This window comes from Staurois parvus, unplaced genomic scaffold (genome assembly GCF_062004578.1).
Source record: "Staurois parvus isolate SC_StPar_1 unplaced genomic scaffold, SC_StPar_1.0 ptg003650l, whole genome shotgun sequence".
NCBI lineage: Eukaryota > Metazoa > Chordata > Amphibia > Anura > Ranidae > Staurois > Staurois parvus.
In genome coordinates, this window is record NW_028321446.1 from 1 (window position 1) to 22,500 (window position 22,500).

At 47.7% G+C, this 22,500-nt stretch overlaps 1 protein-coding gene across 5 annotated transcripts in view; it reads right to left on the reverse strand.

The window, feature by feature from the left end:
* Positions 1–2,810: 2,810 nt before the first annotated feature.
* Positions 2,811–22,500, reverse strand: part of LOC149427573 (uncharacterized) — a 60,519-nt gene continuing 40,829 nt past the window's right edge. For 2 of the 5 annotated variants that reach the window (XM_089667896.1, XM_089667894.1), the window contains 12 exons: positions 22,496–22,500; positions 18,826–21,341; positions 16,629–16,697; positions 16,381–16,546; positions 13,519–13,747; positions 9,430–9,485; positions 5,876–6,124; positions 5,592–5,683; positions 5,423–5,518; positions 5,204–5,317; positions 4,977–5,123; positions 2,811–2,924 (listed from right to left, as the gene is read on the reverse strand). The exon at positions 22,496–22,500 is cut by the window's right edge and continues 68 nt beyond it. In XM_089667896.1, coding sequence (XP_089524022.1) covers positions 2,826–2,924; positions 4,977–5,123; positions 5,204–5,317; positions 5,423–5,518; positions 5,592–5,683; positions 5,876–6,124; positions 9,430–9,485; positions 13,519–13,747; positions 16,381–16,546; positions 16,629–16,697; positions 18,826–21,341; positions 22,496–22,500 — 3,838 coding nt within the window. In that variant the 3' untranslated portion in view covers positions 2,811–2,825. Of the gene's footprint in view, positions 2,925–4,976; positions 5,124–5,203; positions 5,318–5,421; positions 5,519–5,591; positions 5,684–5,875; positions 6,125–9,429; positions 9,486–13,518; positions 13,748–16,380; positions 16,547–16,628; positions 16,698–18,825; positions 21,342–22,495 lie in introns of those variants that run through there. The other 3 variants (XM_089667895.1, XR_016311248.1, XR_016311249.1) reach the window with 3 other exon arrangements.

Here is a 22,500-nt window from a genome sequence, read left to right on the forward strand (position 1 = left end):
TAGGAGCCGGACTGAGAGAAGGGTCCGGTCTGGAAGGGGGGGGGGGGGAAGGGTCCGGTCTGGAAGGGGGAAGGGTCCGGACTGGAAGGGGGGGGGGGGAAGGGTCCGGACTGGAAGGGGGGGGGGGGAAGGGTCCGGACTGGAAGGGGGGGGGGGGGAAGGGTCCGGACTGGAAGGGGGGGGGGGGGAAGGGTCCGGACTGGAAGGGGGGGGGGGGGAAGGGTCCGGACTGGAAGGGGGGGGGGGGGGAAGGGTCGGACTGGAAGGGGGGGGGGAAGGGTCCGGACTGGAAGGGGGGGGGGGGGAAGGGTCCGGACTGGAAGGGGGGGGGGGGAAGGGTCCGGGACTGGAAGGGGGGGGGGGGGAAGGGTCCGGACTGGAAGGGGGGGGGGGGGAAGGGTCCGGACTGGAAGGGGGGGGGGGAAAGGGTCCGGACTGGAAGGGGGGGGGGGGGGGAAGGGTCCGGACTGGAAGGGGGGGGGGGGGAAGGGTCCGGACTGGAAGGGGGGGGGGGGAAGGGTCCGGACTGGAAGGGGGGGGGGGAAGGGTCCGGACTGGGAAGGGGGGGGGGGAAGGGTCCGGACTGGAAGGGGGGGGGGGGAAGGGTCCGGACTGGAGGGGGGGGGGGGAAGGGTCCGACTGGAAGGGGGGGGGGGAAGGGTCCGGACTGGAAGGGGGGGGGGGGAAGGGTCCGGACTGAAGGGGGGGGAAAGGGTCCGGACTGGAAGGGGGGGGGGAAAGGGTCCGGACTGGAAGGGGGGTGGGAAGGGTCCGGACTGGAAGGGGGGGGGGAAAGGGTCCGGACTGGAAGGGGGGGGGGAAAGGGTCCGGACTGGAAGGGGGGGGAAAGGATGCGGAGTGGAAGGGGGGGAAAGGGTGCGGAGTGGAAGGGGGGGAAAGGGTGCGGAGTGGAAGGGGGGGGAGGGGGGGGGGTCCAGACTGGAAGGGGGGGGGGGAGGGGGGGGGTCCAGACTGGAAGGGGGGGGGGGAGGGGGGGGTCCAGACTGGAAGGGGGGGGGGTCCGGACTGGAAGGGGAGGGGGAAGGGTCCAGAGTGGAAGGGGGGGGGAGGGTCCAGAGTGGAAGGGGGGGGGAGGGTCCAGACTGGAAGGGGGGGGGGGAGGGTTCAGACTGGAAGGGGGGGTAGTGTCCAGACGGGAAGGGGGGGGGTGGTAGTGTCCGGACTGGAAGTGGTTAAGTAGACGAGTTTCCTGTGATTGTGACTCATGAACTGCATTACCTGTGAGCAGCGCAGGAGAGGTGAGGAAAGTTCGGAGGTCAAAAGACTTTGCAGGATTTCATGAAAACCAGCAGTCAGTTCTGAGAGCATGGCCTCTCTCCATATTGCACCACCCTCACCCAAACATGGCGGGCACGTATACACCACACTCTCAGGCAAGTTGGAGAGGGTCTCGTACCCCTCATCTGAAGGCAAAAAAGAGAGGGACAGGTTTAAGGTACCCATGAACACAAAACACAGATGCTGGCCTCTAGATAAAATGGCATTTAGGTCACATTAAAATGGGCAGCACAGTGGCTAAATGGTTAGCACTTCCGCCTGGCAGTACTCGGGTCGTTGGTTCGAATCCCAACCACGGCACCACCTGCCTGGAGTTTGCATGTTCTCTCTGTGCCTGCGCAGGTTTCCTCCAGGTACTCCAGTTTCCTCCCACACTCCAAAGACATGCTGCTAGGTGAATAAAATTGGTCCTGACTATATGTCCCTAGTATGTGTATGTATGAATGTGAGTTAGGGACCTTAGATTGTACGCCCCTTGAGGGGTAGGGACCTTAGATTGTACGCCCCTTGAGGGTTGGGGACTGATGTGAATGTACTATATATGTAAAGCACTGCGTGGGTACTCTGGTTTCCTCCCACACTCCGAAAACATGCTGCTAGGTTTATTGGCTCGTGTCTAAATTGTCCCTAGTATGTGTATGTATGAATGTGAGTTCGGGACCATAGATTATACGCCCCTCGGGGGCGGGGACTGACGTGAATGTACTATATATGTAAAGTGCGGCGTAAATTGACAACGCTATATAAGTACCTGGAATAAGTAAAATGTAAGTTCACCTTTAAAAAGAAGAAAATTAACGAGTGAACACCCTTAACCCTCCCCACTTCTGTACTTACCTCTGTGGGTGATAAGCGGTCAGTGGCCAAGCAGCCAGGGAACTGAAATCCCCCATCTTCTCCAATACTGTAAGTGTCATGGCACCCCAGCAAGCAACTGATCTCCCACAATGCATTTCTGTTGGACATGGCGCACACTACGCAAAAGGACTTTGGTGTCAGAGCTAACCCCGGGTCTCTGTGGTTTGTTTGCTCCACACTATAGCCAACCCCGCTGTGAACCAACCATTCGCTTGCTGCAAATCTCCCAGATCTCGCACTCACCGGTGAGCCCCTCGCACTTGGCGTGCACCACTTATCGCACTTGGCGCACTGGATCATCTTGCTGTCGTAGTCGTTTTCTTCGTAGCAGCGACTGCAGATGGGACAAAAGCTCCCTGCCCAACAGGGAAAGGAACGTTTAGTGCCGTACAAAGCATGTGAAGCAAAAGAGAATATGGCGCAGAACGTAAATCTCACCTTTATTGTAACAGGGCGGAGCAAGCTGTGCACAGGTTACCCCCTTCCGTCAGCTCCAGATCAGCGTCCACCGCGGGACTGGCACCGCAGCTTTTACAGCGGACGCAGGATGAGCACAACTGCAAAATACAGGATAGGTCTGAGCGGATATAGTTGGGCACACGAGGGCCGGCTGTATGCGACAAACCAGCGTAACGGGCTAGCAAAATGGGTCCGAATATTGTGTCCACTCACCCAGCCTTACCACTACGGGGCGGCTTATTGGGATAATTTGGTCCGAGGCAATAAATGTGATAATTTGTCTGGCAAAGTTCACACTCGAGCAGAGGCTGCAATAGAGGAGAATAAAAAGGGATTCATACAGAAGTTCCAGCAATTTACCCAGCTTTCTACTACCTGAAGACCTGCCTAACCGGACTCTGCTTACAAGTGAAAATCTGTATTCTCTTTGCTAGAAAATTACTTTGAACCCCCAAACATTGTGTGTATAAATATATCTATCTGTTCGCTCTCATTCATATATATCTATCTATCTATCTATATATATATATATATATATATGAGAGAGAGAGAGAAAAAGAGAGAGAAAAACAGAAAGAAAGAGAAAAAGCGAGAGAGAGAGACAGAAAAAGGAGAAAAAGAAAGAGAAAAAGGAGAGAGAGAGAAAAAGAGAGAAAAAGAGAGAGAAAAAGAGAGAAAAGGAGAGAGAGCAAGAGAGAGAAAAAGAGAGAGAAAAAGAGAGAGAAAAAGAGAGAGAAAAAGAGAGAGAAAAAGAGAGAGAAAAAGAGAGAGAAAAAGAGAGAGAAAAAGAGAGAGAGAAAAAGAGAGAGAAAAAGAGAGAGAAAAAGAAAGGGAAAAAGAGAGAAAAAGAAAGGGAAAAAGAAAGAAAAAGAAAGAGAAAAAGAAAGAGAAAGAGAGAGAAAGAGAGAAAAAGAAAGGGAAAAAGAAAGGGAAAAAGAAAGGGGGAAAAGAAAGGGGAAAAAGAAAGGGGAAAAAGAAAGGGTAAAAAGAAAGGGGAAAAAGAAAGGGGAAAAAGAAAGGGAAAAAGAAGGGGAAAAAGAAAGGGAAAAAGAAAGGGAAAAAGAGAAAGAGAAAAAAAAAGAGAAAAAGAAAGAGAAAGAGAGAGAAAAAAAAAAGAGAAGAAGAAAGAGAAAAAGAAAGGGAAAAAGAGAAAGAGAGAAAAAAAAAAGAGAGAAAAGAGAAAAAGGGAAAAAGAAAGAGAAAAAGAAAGAGAAAAAGAAAAAGAGAGAAAAAGAAAGAGAAAAAGAAAGCAAAAAAAAAAGAACGATAAAGAAAAAAAAGAGAAAGAGAAAGAAAGAAAAAGAGAAAAAGAGAGAGAAAAAGAAAGATATTTTTTCCTCTCTCTCTCTCTCTCTCTCTATATATCTATCTCTATAGTGGCTAAAGTGAATAAAATGGCGATTCTTTCAATTTTTTTTTATGTCACACTGTATTTGCACAGCCGTTTTTTCAACTCAATTTTCTTTTGGAAAAAATACACTTTATGAAATTTTATGCAAAACAAAAATATAGCCAATTTTGGGGTAAAATATAAAATACGTTACACCGAGTAAAAAGATACCAAACATGTCACGCTTTATAATTGTGCACACTCTTGGAATGGTGACAAAGATACTTAAAAACCTCTATAGGTGGCGCTTTACACATTTTTTTTTTTTTACAGGCTACCAGTTTAGAGTTACAAAGGAGGCCGAGTGTAGAATTATTGCTCTTACTAGAACATTTGCAGCGATGCCGCACGTGTGGTGCCAACACTATTTAGATATGCGTCTGCGACCTACGTATGGGGAAGGGGGGCACTTCAAAATTATTTTATGATTTTGTTACACTTTTTTCACTGTCCCCTTAATTTTTTTTTGATCACTTTAATTCAAGTCACAAGAAATGTAAACATTGCTCATGAGAGAAATAAAGCATGACGGGTCTGCTTTATGGAGACATCTGAGGTCTACTAGACCCCAGATCGCTCCACTACCCTGAAAAGCATGAGAACACGCACGCACGCACACACACACTCTCTTTCCAGAAGAGAAACAAAATTGTAGTGTTTAATCTGCCCTAACCGGAAGTGACGTAAAGACTCAGACCATAGAGGTGGCTGCGGAACTCCTGGTCCCCAATCAGCTCTATGGACTTCCAATGAAACTGGTGGATCGGATACCAGCCTCCCCAATAATACGAGAGAGCCCGGTGAATGATTACTAGCCACTTGGATTGCTTTTAAAGTATCTCCGGCTGGAAAAAAAGAAAAAATTGTGGGGTTACGGCACACAGCTGCAGTCACAACCCTGGTATAGCCACTTGACACCAATTCCGTACAACTCTGAGCATGATCAATGTTATAAAAGATACTCCGTTACCTTTTTGGCTTTCCCCTTGTGCCCGCAGACGTTGCAGAATTTGCAGCGCTGGCAGCACCATATGTCCTCCTGCTCAGGCAGCGGCCTCTCGGACTCCTCCAAACAGAACGTGTGGAAGGGCTCGCAGCACACCCGACAGTACAAGAACTAGGGAGAGAACGATCGTGACTCAGGATGAAGAAGTCGAAACGGAAACTCCTCCGTATCAATAATAAACGTGGCTTTACCTGATGATGTCCGCGGCTGGCGCAGAGCAGGCACACGTGGGTTGGTGTCACGGGGACAGATGTCAATATACTGAGTCCTCCCATCATCCACACGTTCTGCAGGTCGCAGTCCTCCTGAAAGACATTTCCAAAGAAAGAGGGAGCGTACCACAGGAATAAAAAGTTAGAGCGCCTTCCCATTTTTATTTTTTTTTTGTTTTTCTAGGGAAAAAGACTTACCTTGAAATCTACGCGCAGGCGGTGGGTTCCGTCGGAAGATTTGATTTTGGTTGACGCGCCATTCAAGGTTGAGTCCTTCAGAACGGAAGAGAAAGACTGTGAAAAGACGGTGGGAAGCGGGACAGAGGACAAAGAGGCGGAGGACTATATCCGGCTATAGGTGACCCACCTGCTCCTGGCCCGACCTGGCGCGGAGGATCACGGGCTGCTGGGGTACTCTGCGTGGCTTATTCTGCTCCTCCGAGTCCTGAGGAAGTAAATCTGTGACATGACAAGAAACAGATTTTTTTCTCCCCCTAGAAAACACGTCGCTAAGAACTATACGTACAGATCAGAAACAGCAAACAGGCTAGGGAGATCTCCGGACTTTTTTTTTTTTTTTTTTTTAAAAAAAAAAGAAAACATTACGCACGGAGACGTCGGTAGGTTGACAAAAGAGTGAACAACTCTTACCGGACTCTCGCCGCTGTTTCCTGCGGGGGGCGCTCGGACTCGGGTCGAAGTCTGAATCCTCGGAGTCTGGGAAGAGGTCGTAGCAAGGGCGTTGCCTCACGCAGCGTCGCGTGGATTTTCGCTGGGACTGAACGCCGGGCTCTAGTCGCTCGGAAGCTTCTGTGTCATCGTTTCGACAGATCTCGGCAAAAGATTCGTTGGAATCGGAGCTGCTCTCCCGTGCTGGGAGGTGTCGGATTGGTTTTCGGCCTGTAGGTGGGGCAGGAAAGACAAATGTACATTCATTTGTAACCATTTGAAGACGAGGCCTATTCTCACATTTTGGTTTACATGTAAAAATCAGCATTTTTTTTTTTTTGCTAGAAAATTGCTTTAATCTTCCATACATATGATTTTTAAGCAGAGGCCCTAGAGAATAAAATACCGTATTTGCCGGCGTATAAGACGACTTTTTGACCCTTGAAAATCTTCTCAAAAGTCGGGGGTCGTCTTATACGCCGGTACACATGTTAGGGGGGGCTGCGGCATTAAGTACAGGGGTTTGCAGGGGCTGACGTCTCTTACCTGGATCCAGTCCCACGACGATCCGGTCCAGGAAGCGCGGCGTCTCCTTCAGTTCGGCCACTGGATGTTCATGTGGCTGCGCGGCTCCGCCTCCTCACCGGTGATTGGCCGCCAGAACTGTAGCTCAGGAAAGGCACACAGGCGGCCAATCACCGGCGAGGGGGCGGAGCCGAGCGGCCCCGCGAAAATTGAGTGCCGGAGCAGCAGGTAAGTGCTCTGTGTAGAGGTGCTGCTGCAACCACATATGCTGGCTGCAGCAGCACCGTACTAGAACAGGGTCAGCAAGTGTCAGTGGGAGGAATAGTGCCCCATCATTGGTGTCACTGATACCAATGATGGGGCACTATTCCTCCCACTGATACCAACGATGGGGCACTATTCCTCCCACTGACACCAACGATGGGGCACTATTCCTCCCCCCCACTGACACCAACGATGGGGCACTATTCCTCCCCCCACTGACACCAACGATGGGGCACTATTCCTCCCCCCACTGACACCAACGATGGGGCACTATTCCACCCCTCACTGACACCAACGATGGGGCACTATTCCACCCCTCACTGACACCAATGATGGGACACCATTCCTCCCACTGACACCAATGATGGGGCACTATTCCTGCCACTGATACCAATGATGGGGCACCTATTCCCCCCACTGATACCAATGATGGGGCACTATTCCTCCCACTGATGCCAATGATGGGGCACCATTCCTGCCACTGATACCAATGATGGGGCACCTATTCCCCCCACTGATACCAATGATGGGGCACTATTCCTCCCACTGACATCAATGATGGGGCACTATTCCTCCCACTGATACCAATGATGGGGCACTATTCCTCCCACTGATGCCAATGATGGGGCACCATTCCTGCCACTGATACCAATGATGGGGCACCTATTCCCCCCACTGATACCAATGATGGGGCACTATTCCTCCCACTGACATCAATGATGGGGCACTATTCCTCCCACTGGTGTGCATTGGAAGAGGGGTAGTCTTATACGGTGAGTATAGCCCAAACACTACATTTTAGCAGGAAAAGTAGGGGGGTCGTCTTATACGCCGGCAAATACGGTAGTTGATTTTGCAATTTGTTTTGTCTAACACCTTTGCTTGTGATTAGCTGTGAATGGGCAAAGCTGATCACGTTACAGATGGGCTGTGATTGGCCCTGTCTGTACCATGTGACTGCTTTGACCAATCACAGCTAACAACATAATTGTATACAATGGATGGCATGACAAGAAGCCATCCATTGTATACAAGCGAAATGTGATCTGGTGTGAATGGTCACAGAAGTCACATGACACTGGCAATGGGCCAGTGTGGTGATGTCATCGGCTGTGACCGGTGACAGGCTGCGCGGCTCATTTTGACAGGATGTCATATGACGTCCAGTCACAACGGCAAGTGTCCCGCCCGGCCATCAATCTGCTATAGGCCGGGCGGGACACTTGCCGTTGTGACTGGGCGTCATATGACATCCTGTCAAAACGAGCCACGCAATCTGTCATCGGCTGTGTCCACAGGACACAGCCAATGACATATCACCACACTGACCCGTTGCCAGTGTCATGTAACCGCTGTGACCAATCACAGATCACGTCCATTGTATACTATCCCTTTTGATAGCAATAAGCAGTGACAGGTCCTCTTTACTGAGACTTCTGGGGTCTATTAGACCCCATATGTCTCCTCTCTAACCTTAAAAGTTTCAATCTGAAGCTTTCACAAGCCGGTAATTAAAAGAGAGAAACGGGAAGTGACTAAATCCTTTGCTTCTAGTTTCTCATACCATAGAGAAGATTGGGGAAGATATGGTCCCCGATCACCTTTATGGTAAGCCATCAGAACTGCTGGCTCCAGTCCCAGGCTCCTTCTGCCTCCTGTAAAAGCAATCCAGCAACTAATTAGGATTCATTTTCTTAGGATTAATTTTACATGAAATGTCTCCTGAAAAAAAAAAAAAAAAAAAAAAAGCACAGCCTCATGCATGTAGCTGCACAGGCATCATTCCAGAGCAACCACTTAGACCTGGCGACGTACATGTGCGTTACCGGGTTCAAGTGGGTAAATAGGGCAACACTCAGGTGCGTATTTACCACAAGGCAAACAAGGCATTTGCCTAGGGCGGCATTTTTCAGGGGGGGCAGCACCCCCCCCCCCCAGAAGGGGGGACACATGCGGCATGGGGACCAAGTGAGATCCAAAAGAGGCTGCGGGCTGCTTGATGGTGTATGGAGAGCCCAACTCTTGTTCCCAGGGATGTTTGGAGCTGTGAAGGAGAGCCGGGTGGGGGCAGGGGGGGCTCTCTCAGGTGGGCAGAAGTGTTGCTGGTCAATGTCAGGGGGTGGGGGGGGGGACGCCCGATTTTTATGTTGCCTAGGGCAGCACAAAACCTAAATGCACCAATGGCTACACTGTTAATTTTCTCTCTTTATATCCCCCTTTGAGTGTGATACTCAAAGTTATGGTCACTAGTTCTAAATGCCTGTGACCCCCCCCCCCCCATCCCCTTTTGGGGAGATTTACCCTAATTTCCAGTCTCTGTGGAACCCCAGACAAGAAATGTGGGATACGGTTGGCCAGTAGAATTCTAGAAAGGAAATTATCGGCTTAAGGAATTACAGCACATTATAGTAGACTGAGTGATTTTATTTTTGTGGGGGGGGGGGGCGGCTCTTTTCCCAAGAGATCTTCTCCATCGGGTAGTTTGACACATTCTGATATCCCCAGCATATTAGTTGTCACTGGTCACAAAATGCAAATCAAAGCTCTGCGTCTCGGCAGATGTCCAAGTCTCTAGGACCGGGGTGTGTGTGGGCGTGGCTTCAATACTGATCAATAAAGCGTTAGGTTCAAACTACCCAATAAAACAAATAACTGATTTTTTAAAAAATAAATTCTCACAAAAGAAGCAAAGTTTTTGGCTCATACAGCCTTTTGTGAAACTTTGAGAGACGGGGGGGGTGTCTCACCTTTCTGCGCCTGCCTCTGCTGTCTGCGGGCTTCTATTCGTTCACATCTCCGGTACCTGGAGGGGGACAAGAAACATACAAGGGTAAATCTGTATTCTAAAATCTAAAACCTCATCACCCCCATCCCTCTCCTCTTCCATGATTGGTGTAGACTGTGACCTGTACCCTTGAGTTCTGAATTCAGCACAATCCTCCCTCCCCTCCTTCCTTTGACGAGGTGTGCAGACTGGGGTCTGTACCCTAAGAGTCCATCACACAATACGTTCCCTCATCCATGATGGGATCTATACCCTAGAGTCCATCACACCATACCTTCCCTCATTGATGATGTCTACAATGGGATCTATACCCTAGAGTCCATCACACCATACCTTCCCTCATTGATGATGTCTACAATGGGATCAATACCCTAGAGTCCATCACACCATACCTTCCCTCATTGATGATGTCTACAGTGGGATCTATACCCTAGAGTCCATCACACAATACCTTCCCTCATCGATGTGTACAATGGGATCAATACCCTAGAGTCCACACACCATACCTTCCCTCATCGATGTGTACAATGGGATCTATACCCTAGAGTCCATCACACCATACCTTCCCTCATTGATGATGTCTACAGTGGGATCTATACCCTAGAGTCCATCACACAATACCTTCCCTCATCGATGTGTACAATGGGATCTATACCCTAGAGTCCATCACACCATACCTTCCCTCATTGATTATGTCTACAATGGGATCTATACCCTAGAGTCCATCACACCATACCTTTCCTCATTGATTATGTCTACAATGGGATCTATACCCTAGAGTCCATCATACCATACCTTCCCTCATCGATGAGGTCTACAACGAATCCATACCCTAGAGTCCATCACACCATACCTTCCCTCATCAATGATGTATACAATGGGATCTATACCCTAGAGTCCATCACACCATACCTTCCCTCATTGATGTGTACAATGGGATCTATACCCTAGAGTCCATCACACCATACCTTCCCTCATCGATGTGTACAATGGGATCGATACCCTATAATCCATCTCACCATACCATCCCTCATCGATGAGGTGTTCAATGGGGTCTATACCCTAGAGTCCATCTCACCATACCTTCCCTCATCGATGAGGTCTACAACGAATCCATACCCTAGAGCCCAACACACCATACCTTCCTTCATCGATGATGTCTACAATGGGATCTATACCCTAGAGTCCATTACACCATACCTTCCCTCATCGATGTGTACAATGGGGTCTACATCTCCAAGTCCAGAATGAAACATAATCACTCTCATCAATGTGTACACCAGGTCTGTGATCTCATTACCCCCATCCCTCTCTTGTCGTCTTCAATAATTTGTGTAGACCAGAGACTGCATCTTTGAGTCCTGAATTCATCACCACCATACCTTCCCTCCCCCTCACTGATGTGTACGTTGGGGGTCTACGTTGTCATGTCCACAATTATTCACTATCCCTCTCCTCCCCTGCATGGTGTGTGTACACACTGGGGAAACTACCCTTGTGTCCAGAACTCATCACCGCCATCTCTCTACTCCCTTGATCGCAATGGTGTGTGCACACTAGGGTTACCATCCTAGTGTCCAGAACTCATCACCACCATCTCTCTACTCCCTTGATCACAATGGTGTGTGCTCACTAGGGTCTGTTTTTCATTTTGACAGTAGTAGAGAAAATACAAAAGAATGCAGACCCCTCCATTGGCCAGTATAAGGCCCCTTTCACATGGAAAGAAATTATTTCTTAATAGTCTTACCTTACCCTGGGATCCTACTGTGACAACTAGGTAAGAGTGAGGTCTTCCTCCCTCTGGCCAAATCTCAGAGAATGTTGAGTAGCCCAATGTGCTGCAATGCCTTCCTGTGAGATTTCGGGTACTCAGCATTCCCAGAGATCTTGTCAGCAGGACGGTGTCATTCCCTGCACTACAAAAGTCAAGGAGAGGCAAGTATTTCTATCTATTTTTACCCTCACAGGTAGTTTTTGGCATATTCATGCAATATTTAGGAAGGAGAAGGTGGACCTCAAGTGTGCGGTCCATGTTATGATTTGCAGAAAGCCACAACACAAGATTCCATACCTTCCCTCCCCCTCACTGATGTGTACGTTGGGGGTCTACGTTGTCATGTCCACAATTATTCACTATCCCTCTCCTCCCCTGCATGGTGTGTACACACTGGGGAAACTACCCTTGTGTCCAGAATTCATCACCGCCACCTCTCTACTCCCTTGATCGCAATGGTGTGTGCTCACTAGGGTTACCATCCTAGTGTCCAGAATTCATCACCACCATCTCTCTACTCCCTTGATCGCAATGGTGTGTGCTCACTAGGGTTACTATCCTAGGTGTCCAGAACTCATCACCACCATCTCTCTACTCCCTTGATCGCAATGGTGTGTGCTCACTAGGGTTACTATCCTAGTGTCCAGAATTCATCACCACCATCCCTCTACTCCTTTGATCTCAATGGTGTGTGCACACTAGGGTTACTATCCTAGGTGTCCAGAATTCATCACCGCCATCTCTCTATTCCCTTGATCGCAATGGTGTGTGCTCACTAGGGTCTGTTTTTCATTTTCACAGTAGTAGAGAAAATACAAAAGAATGCAGACCCCTCCATTGGCCAGTATAAGGCCCCTTTCACATGGAAAGAAATTATTTCTTAATAGTCTTACCTTACCCTGGGATCCTACTGTGACAACTAGGTAAGAGTGAGGTCTTCCTCCCTCTGGCCAAATCTCAGAGAATGTTGAGTAGCCCAATGTGCTGCAATGCCTTCCTGTGAGATTTTGGGTACTCAGCATTCCCAGAGATCTTGTCAGCAGGACGGTGTCATTCCCTGCACTACAAAAGTCAAGGAGAGGCAAGTATTTCTATCTATTTTTACCCTCACAGGTAGTTTTTGGCATATTCATGCAATATTTAGGAAGGAGAAGGTGGACCTCAAGTGTGCGGTCCATGTTATGATTTGCAGAAAGCCACAACACAAGATTCCATACCTTCCCTCCCCCTCACTGATGTGTACGTTGGGGGTCTACGTTGTCATGTCCACAATTATTCACTATCCCTCTCCTCCCCTGCATGGTGTGTGTACACACTGGGGAAACTACCCTTGTGTCCAGAATTCATCACCGCCATCTCTCTACTCCCTTGATCGCAATGGTGTGTGCTCACTAGGGTTACTATCCTAGTGTCCAGAATTCATCACCACCATCTCTCTACTCCCTTGATCGCAATGGTGTGTGCTCACTAGGGTTACTATCCTAGGTGTCCAGAACTCATCACCACCATCTCTCTACTCCCTTGATCGCAATGGTGTGTGCTCACTAGGGTTACTATCCTAGTGTCCAGAATTCATCACCGCCATCTCTCTATTCCCTTGATCGCAATGGTGTGCACACTAGGGTTACTATCCTAGGTGTCCAGAACTCATCACCACCATCCCTCTACTCCTTTGATCTCAATGGTGTGTGCACACTAGGGTTACCATCCTAGGGTCCAGAATTCATCACCGCCATCTCTCTATTCCCTTGATCGCAATGGTGTGTGCACACTAGGGTCTGTTTTTCATTTTCACAGTAGTAGAGAAAATACAAAAGAATGCAGACCCCTCCATTGGCCAGTATAAGGCCCCTTTCACATGAAAAGAAATTATTTCTTAATAGTCTTACCTTACCCTGGGATCCTACTGTGACAACTAGGTAAGTGTGAGGTCTTCCTCCCTCTGGCCAAATCTCAGAGAATGTTGAGTAGCCCAATGTGCTGCAATGCCTTCCTGTGAGATTTTGGGTACTCAGCATTCCCAGAGATCTTGTCAGCAGGACGGTGTCATTCCCTGCACTACAAAAGTCAAGGAGAGGCAAGTATTTCTATCTATTTTTACCCTCACAGGTAGTTTTTGGCATATTCATGCAATATTTAGGAAGGAGAAGGTGGACCTCAAGTGTGCGGTCCATGTTATGATTTGCAGAAACCCAGTGCACAAGATTCCAATTTCCCATCCTTTCAAAAAGCTCCAAAAACCCCACTTCTGTGCAGGAAATCGGCCGTGCTTACACGCAGCACTGTTTCTTGGTATTGGGCCCTCCGAACTTTGTCTTGTCCTTGCAGTTTACGCATTTGCCGCAGTCTTCCATCACGTTGCAGCCTTTGCACTTGCCGCATCTGGCCATCCGTAGCCTCACCCTGGAGGCAGGCCGCGGCCGGCGGGGCGGAGGTGCGATCGGCGGCCTGATGGGTCTCGGCCTGGTGACGGTGGTGGGCTCTGGCTCTGAGGCAGACGAATCTGAGAATACAGAAGAAAAAAAATAATTAAAAGGGGAATCCAGACAGAAGACCACGTACGCAGCTGAAACACATGTAGGGACTGCCAAAACAGTGACCGAGTCTCGTACCAACTCCTGTGATTGGCTCTCGGGGGATCAGGAAGGAATTATTTTCCCTGCAGGAGCAAATTGGATCGTGCTTTGCTGGGTTTTTTTTTTGCCTTGCTCTGGATCAGCTGTGGGTGTAGGATTAGAACTTTTTTTTTTCTATGGTTGAACTGGATGGACTTTTGTCTTTTTTCAGCCAGACTATTAAATTTATTTCAGGTATTTATATAGCGCTGTCCATTTACGCCGCGCTTTACATATATATTGTACATTCACATCGGTCCCTAACCCTCAAGGGGCGTACAATCTAAGGTCCCTCACCCTCAAGGGGCGTACAATCTAATAAAATATTATATGTGTCGCGCTCCTCATAAATTAAATAAATAAATCTAAATAAATAAATAAATAAATATTATCTCATAATGATATATTATAACTTAAATTAAAACATGCCCAGTGCTGTAATTAATTTGATTATAAATAACTAAAAATAATGTGTTTGATGATATGAAAAAATATATAATACAATGTGCCACAAATCAAGTGAATCAAAGAATATCCTCTTTGTTCAAAAATAAATTGTGCAAAAATTGTGCATGTGCAAAATATGCAAATATTGCCCAAAACAGTACTAAAAAAATATATATGTAATATAGTGCAATATTCAATTAAATCTGGGAAAATAAATAATAATAAAAACTATACAAATAATGTGTAATAATCACTTCACTTGTGCAACCTGAAACGGTGATTAGGACTATATACTCCTAATCCTTATTTAGGATGAGATATAAACATCCCAATTTATGCAGATGTATAGAAAGTCTATTGCTGTAAGGGTAGACTGTGATGTTGCTTTCCTTCCACTAGATGGCCTCAGGGGGATGTGATCCCCCTGAGGAAGCCACGTGACCCTGTGGCGTAACGCGTAGGGGAGGGGCTCTGACGTCACGACGCCACAACTAGCGGAACGGCGAGTACTGTCTTTGTGCGAGGGCACACATTTTAACAAACGCTCTGTATTGATCTTGGAAATGTGAGTTTGAATTTGTCAGGAGACGCATTAAAACCTTTTTGAAAGATATAAGCACCATGTGGGGATCTTTTTTCTTTTTCATGGCCTAAATCGGAGGAGTAAAAGGGGAGGAAGAGGAGATAAGAGATAGACCCCAAACCACAGGAGGGGAGATATCCATATCTATCCATCCAGCCCCCATAACTCGGAAGGAATTGGGAGGCCATCTAGTGGAAGGAAAGCAACATCACAGTCTACCCTTACAGCAATAGACTTTCTATACATCTGCATAAATTGGGACGTTTATATCTCATCCTAAATAAGGATTAGGAGTATATAGTCCTAATCACCGTTTCAGGTTGCACAAGTGAAGTGATTATTACACATTATTTGTATAGTTTTATTATTTATTTTCCCAGATTTAATTGAATATTGCACTCTATTACATATATTTTTTTTTTAGTACTGTTTTGGGCAATATTTGCATATTTTGCACATGCACAATTTTTGCACAATTTATTTTTGAACAAAGAGGATATTCTTTGATTCACTTGATTTGTGGCACATTGTATTATATATTTTTTCATATCATCAAACACATTATTTTTAGTTATTTATAATCAAATTAATTACAGCACTGGGCATGTTTTAATTTAAGTTATAATATATCATTATGAGATAATATTTATTTATTTATTTATTTAGATTTATTTATTTAATTTATGAGGAGCGCGACACATATAATATTTTATTTGTTTATTTCTACACAGTATTTTGAGTATGTGTTTTATGTGTTGATGCACCATTATATTTAAAATAATTAATTGAAAGCACTTTTTTGTTACCATAGTAGCTCACAAGTATACACCCCTATAAAAAAAGGGCGTACAATCTAAGGTCCCTAACCCTCAAGGGGCGTACAATCTAAGGTCCCTAACCCTCAAGGGGCGTACAATCTAAGGTCCCTAACCCTCAAGGGGCGTACAATCTAAGGTCCCTAACCCTCAAGGGGCGTACAATCTAAGGTCCCTAACCCTCAAGGGGCGTACAATCTAAGGTCCCTAACCCTCAAGGGGTGTACAATCTAAGGTCCCTAACTCGCATTCATACATACACATACTAGGGCCAATTTAGACAGGAGCCAATTCACCTACCAGCATGTCTTTGAAGTGTGGGAGGAAACCGGAGTACCCGGAGGAAACCCACAAAGGCACAGGGAGAACATGCAAACACCAGGCAGGTGGTGCCGTGGTTGGGATTCAAACCAACGACCGTAGTACTGCCAGACGGAAGTGCCAACCACTTAGCCACTATGTAACTATGTGATCTCCCATCTATTCTTTGCAAATAGAGCAACCAGAGTTTTAAGACTCCCAGACATATAGATTCTTGCACCCACATGGAGGTACCAGATAAGAGATCCGACATGAACTTTATTAAGAGCGCAAGTCATGACAAGAACAATATCAAGCCAGGTCTAAAGAACGATGGTAATTGGCCAACATCGTGTGTTGTTCTTTCTTCTCTCACCTTGTTCGGGTGCTGCCACTGGCACTGCGGTCCCCCTCTCGCACAGCGGCAAAGCGCTCAGCCTGGGGATGTCCTCAGGGATCATAGCCCGTGGTTGCCCAAGAGCGACCGCGGGATGACGGCACACATGTTTAATCCGGGGTCCTTGCACTGGGGAATCCTGCCCCTGAAGAGGAAAAAAATAAAAAATTATATCAGGACCACAATCCCCGACTTCGGGCCACTCTGCTGTCGGAACTGAGTATTACCTGCACGGCCAAAGTTTTTGGGCCATTTTCTTGTTGGGTTGCAGCTAGGTCTTTTGAAGAATTTGCACCCTGAAAAATACAGCCATAAAAGTTAAAGTGTACCTGTCATACAGCACTTAAAAAAAAACACCTCATATTTATCCACTGCACTGAAATTCCAAGCAGGGGCATCAGCCTTGCCCAGTTCCTACCGAAAACCTACCCCTTATGTTTGAAACTGGGCAGGACTGACACCACTTCTTGGTTTCTCATTGCAGTAAACGCACGGTGTCATCAGTTCAGACAAAGTTTGGAGCTCAGGTCGACTTCCAGCAGATCAATAAGTATTTATGTTCAAGCAGCGTTTTTAAAAAGAGAAAAACACGGGCAAAAATAATACAACATCTATGCTCACTGGAAATACACGAATGGCTCGTTTACACTTGCTTCAAAATGTTGCATTCGAAACGCCACAGTACATAAAATGGTAAGCGTACAGTCCTGTTCATACATTGTGCGTGCGGGGTCCGGACTACAGCGACTAGCGGACAGCGCACATGGTGCGCAGCATGGGAACGCTAAAGCAGAAGGTGAGTGGGGACCGGAGAGAGAGAGAGGACTGAGCAGCAGAGCCGGAGGATCAGAGCAGGATAAACTAGCAATGTCATACGTGGTGCACAGCGTGGGAAGCAATACAGCGGGAAATTAGGGGGACCAGCAGAGCTGGGGGTTACGAGCTGAACGAAAGGTACCGGCAAGCTGGGGATCTGCTGAACGACAGGTACCGGCAAGCTGGGGATCTGCTGAACGACAGGTACCGGGTAAGCTGGGGATCTGCTGAACGACAGGTACCGGGTAAGCTGGGGATCTGCTGAACGACAGGTACCGGGTAAGCTGGGGATCTGCTGAACGACAGGTACCGGCAAGCTGGGGATCTGCTGAACGACAGGTACCGGCAAGCTGGGGATCTGCTGAACGACAGGTACCGGCAAGCTGGGGATCTGCTGAACGACAGGTACCGGCAAGCTGGGGATCTGCTGAACGACAGGTACCGGCAAGCTGGGGATCTGCTGAACGACAGGTACCGGCAAGCTGGGGATCTGCTGAACGACAGGTACCGGCAAGCTGGGGATCTGCTGAACGACAGGTACCGGGTAAGCTGGGGATCTGCTGAACGACAGGTACCGGGTAAGCTGGGGATCTGCTGAACGACAGGTACCGGGTAAGCTGGGGATCTGCTGAACGACAGGTACCGGGTAAGCTGGGGATCTGCTGAACGACAGGTACCGGGTAAGCCGGGGATCTGCTGAACAAGGGTACCGGGTAAGCCGGGGATCTGCTGAACAAGGGTACCGGGTAAGCCGGGGATCTGCTGAACGACAGGTACCGGCAAGCCGGGGATCTGCTGAACGACAGGTAGCGGCAAGCCGGGGATCTGCTGAACGACAGGTAGCGGCAAGCCGGGGATCTGCTGAACGACAGGTAGCGGCAAGCCGGGGATCTGCTGAACGACAGGTAGCGGCAAGCCGGGGATCTGCTGAACGACAGGTAGCGGCAAGCCGGGGATCTGCTGAACGACAGGTAGCGGCAAGCCGGGGATCTGCTGAACGACAGGTAGCGGCAAGCCGGGGATCTGCTGAACGACAGGTAGCGGCAAGCCGGGGATCTGCTGAACGACAGGTAGCGGCAAGCCGGGGATCTGCTGAACGACAGGTAGCGGCAAGCCGGGGATCTGCTGAACGACAGGTAGCGGCAAGCCGGGGATCTGCTGAACGACAGGTAGCGGCAAGCCGGGGATCTGCTGAACGACAGGTAGCGGCAAGCTGGGGATCTGCTGAACGACAGGTAGCGGCAAGCTGGGGATCTGCTGAACGATAGGTACCAGTAAGCTGAGGACCTGCTGAACGATTGGTACCAGTAAGCTGGGGATCTGCTGAACAAGGGTACCGGGTAAGCTCAGGATCTGCTGAACAAGGGTACCGGGTAAGCTGAGGATCTGCTGAACAAGGGTACCGGCTAAGCTGAGGATCTGCTGAATGGGGGTACTACTGAGCTGGGCTTACACTGGGCCCCTTTAAAACAAATAGAAAACACAGGGCATTTCATAAGCTTCACAAAGCATCAAAACCACATCAAATAGACATGTTGAAGCAGTAGGCACTTTAATGTGTAATAGTCAAAGTGTAAACAAGCCCTAAAGGTTTCCTTTTGGTCTTACCTGGTCAGCACTTTTTTGTTTGTCAATCTTGAAAAGCTGTATTTTGGCCTTCTCCAGCAGACTGATGACTTTCTTGTCTGTGCCGGACAGGGAGAGTTCCGTAGGAGGGAAAGTCAGGACACCTTGTGAGCTCGCTGGAGACTGGAACTCCGACTTCAACGCAACTTTACAGACGGGACCTTCTCCAGGACACAGAGTCATGGCCTCAATTTTGAGCGGTCTCATGGAAGCATCATGCACCTCGTTTGGTCGGAATTTGCTCTCAGACTTCAAGCTTAGGGACTGTACTGGCTCAGGAAGCTTTAGAGTTTGTTTGGAGTTCATAGAGGCGATTTGAGATATGCGAGGCACCTGCAAGCCTCCAGAAACAGGGTCTACAAACAGAGGTAATGCCAAATGGTTTGCCCTTCTTCCTACAGGCTGTGGTTCTTGCTTGATGAAAGTGCTGGAGAGATCTGGCGAGGAACCAGCCACAGTGGTCGAACTATGGTCTGACAACTGAATCCTACTTGGGGTCACTGAAGCCTTCTTGGCCTCGTTGTCCTGAAGGGAGACAGACTGGTAGATTTTCAAGTGTGCTGCGCTGGGGGTGAACTGAGGTGCACGAAGGAGTGGAGAGCGTTTAACAGATTCGGGCTTGGGAGGTGGGTCAGAAGGAAGTGGGGAGGATGGGGCCAATGGTAGGGTGCTGGGTTTCACAGGATCCTCTGGAGATTCGGGGGAGGACAGGCGCATGGGAGGCTGAGAAGAACTTGGCGTTTCTTGCGTCTCTGGAGGAGAAATATTGAACGAGTTCCAGCGAAACGTGGGTGCTCGCAGAATGTTCTTCCTCAAGCTCTCAGAGGGAGCAGGGGTAACTGGAGCGGGCTCAAGAGTCGGTGATGAAGCTGCAGATGAAGATGTGGAGTATGTCGGCGAAGAGTCTGTCTGTGGAGATGCTGGAGGTAGCGCGTTGAGGTGATCATCTTCGTTAAAAAGACTAAAACATGGATCAGCAGGTGTCAGAAGGGTCTCAGAAAGGACCTGCTTCTCCATGTCGCCCAAAGTGGCAACTGCCTCTGACAAACTCTTCTTGGACACTGTGTCTGTGACGTTTGGCAGGTCTTCTTCAATTAACCTTCGAGGAATTTTAATCACGCGGGAAGGACGTACATTCACAGCAGGCTTGACTGACTCTGCGGTGTCAAAAGCAACAGCTCTAGAAGGCTGAGCAAGGAGATGCAACTGGGCTTTGCTCTGGGCTTCCTTAACTTTGGCCAAAAGCTTCTGAACAGCTGTGCGGTCTCCTTGCAGCGAACTAGGCCGCTTTACTTTCTTGCTCTTTTTCAAAAGCCCAAGCGGTTTTGGTGAAGGCTGACGTTCAGCCAAGGACAAGGAGTCATTAGCTGGATCAACAGGCTCGCTCACTGGTGCCGATAACTGAATCGGTGCAGACTGTGTCATTTCTGGTAGAGGTTCTGCTGGTTGCAAAGGGTCATTCAGTTTCGTCCCCTCCAAAGGCATCTCCACCAAGGAACTGTTCTCAAATTGAACTCCTTCGTTATGTCCTTCAACAGGTGAAGGTGTCAAATTTGGAGCATCTTCTACAGTCTGTTCAGATGTTTCTTCTTTAGCAGGCAACGGCTCTGGCCTTGGTTCTGTAGGCTGTCCATTGTCTTGTAAAGGTTCTACATCAGCCAGTAATCTTCCATCTTGAACCTTCTCCTGGCTAATAGCTTCGAGATGAACTCTTCCGTCATCTCTGGGTTCTTCTTCACTCCCTTGCCTATGCTCTGCTCTTAATTTCCATTTCACTTTTCGGACTTGCCTATCTCGCTGCCCCTTTCTCTTAAGAGGAGGACGTGACTTATTTTGTTCAGCCTCCATTTTGGCGGCTTGTTCTTCGACCTTCCCTTTGGCTCTAGGAAAACTCTGTCCGGTTGGTTGTTCAGCATTAGAAGTGGAAGGTTTAGAAGAATCATCCAGAACTAAGTTGGCATGGGCTGCCTTGGGAACTTCCCTTTCATAACTTACAATATCCACTCTGTTATCAACATCGGCAGGACACTCAGCGAGAGCAACTGTACTATCTGCTGCTGGGACATCCTGGTCACCTATGTTGATAGGGCTGAAATCCAGAGATATTATTTTGGGCTTGCGCCTCACAGATTTTCTATAAGTCAACCACTTCTCTTTCCCCTTACGACGTTTATTTTTCTTTGAACTACTGGTAGAGTGGGTTTGTACCCTAACAGGAGTCGAGAGGCTGGTGTGGTGGTTATGGGAGGCTACCACTGACTCTTTTGGAGAAAGTAAAATTGAAGTGTTGATGCCGTACAAAGAAGGGTCCAGCTGCGTGAGGTGAACTCGAACAATCTTGTCCGGGGTGAAACCATGCATAGATGTAGGCAGCGTCAGATGCTCTTGCTTAACTGTGGCTGCAGTAGGGCTCACTTGCTTGGCGTTGGACATGGGCGGCCTTTCTTCTTTACAGGGAGAACCTTCAGCTGGAGAGGAGGTCGGAGATAATTTCGGACCTAGGTTGTAAACCAAAAAAAAAAAAAAAACGTTTAAGAGCAGAAGACTGAGAATCCCATTTAAGCATACATGGGATACTTTACAATTTTTTTTTTTCCATTTTTAAATGGGCCCTTTATTATTTTTGGATCACTTTTATTCTTGTAAACATCCCTTGTAATAAAAATGAGGCATGACAGGTTCTCCTAATGGTGACATCTACAGGACCCCTCTATCCTGGAAAAGCATGAGATTTAGAAAAAAAAATAGATATCTGCTTTCTATAACTAAAGTGGCAGTGTTTACATCCGCCAAAACCAGAAAGTGATGTCAGGACAGCCAGTTAACTCCCCCCAGCATGCTATCCTATGTGTCCATGCACACAGACCGTAATCAATATTTTTTTTGGCTGGAAAAAAAAAAAAAAAACCACACAAAGAAAACAACAACAACCAAAACAACACAACAACAACCAAAACACCACAACAACAACCAAAACAACACAACAACAACCAAAACACCACAACAACAACCAAAACAACACAACAACAACCAAAACACCACAACAACAACCAAAACAACACAACCAAAACAACACAACAACCAAAACACCACAACAACCAAAACACCACAACAACCAAAACACCACAACAACCAAAACACCACAACAACCAAAACACCACAACAACCAAAACACAACAACCAAAACACAACAAAACACAACAAAACTCAACTCAACAAAACAAAACACAACAAAACACAACAAAACACAACAAAACACAACAAAACACAACACAACACAACACAACACAACAGAACAAAACACAGGACTAGTGGGTTTCTAGAGGAGTTTTTTAGCTGTAAAAATACTCTAACGCAGCAAAATGTGGTAAAATGCCACAAACCGGCATTTTTGTTTAACCCCCCAAAAACATATCCGTAAAAAAAAAAAAAATGCCGCTACACGCTAATGCAAAAAAAGGCTATAAAAAAAAAAAAAAAAAAGCTGAAAAACTCATGTTTTTTAATGTGACTTTACACAACTAACGTTACCAAAACGTCCCGTCCCCCCCAGTGTGGGTGGAGCCTTAGTTTGGTCACTTTTCGCTATACAACGCATGCTACGCCAAGCAAGAAATCTGCATTTTCCTAGAAGAGAAACCAACTGCGTCACCTCTA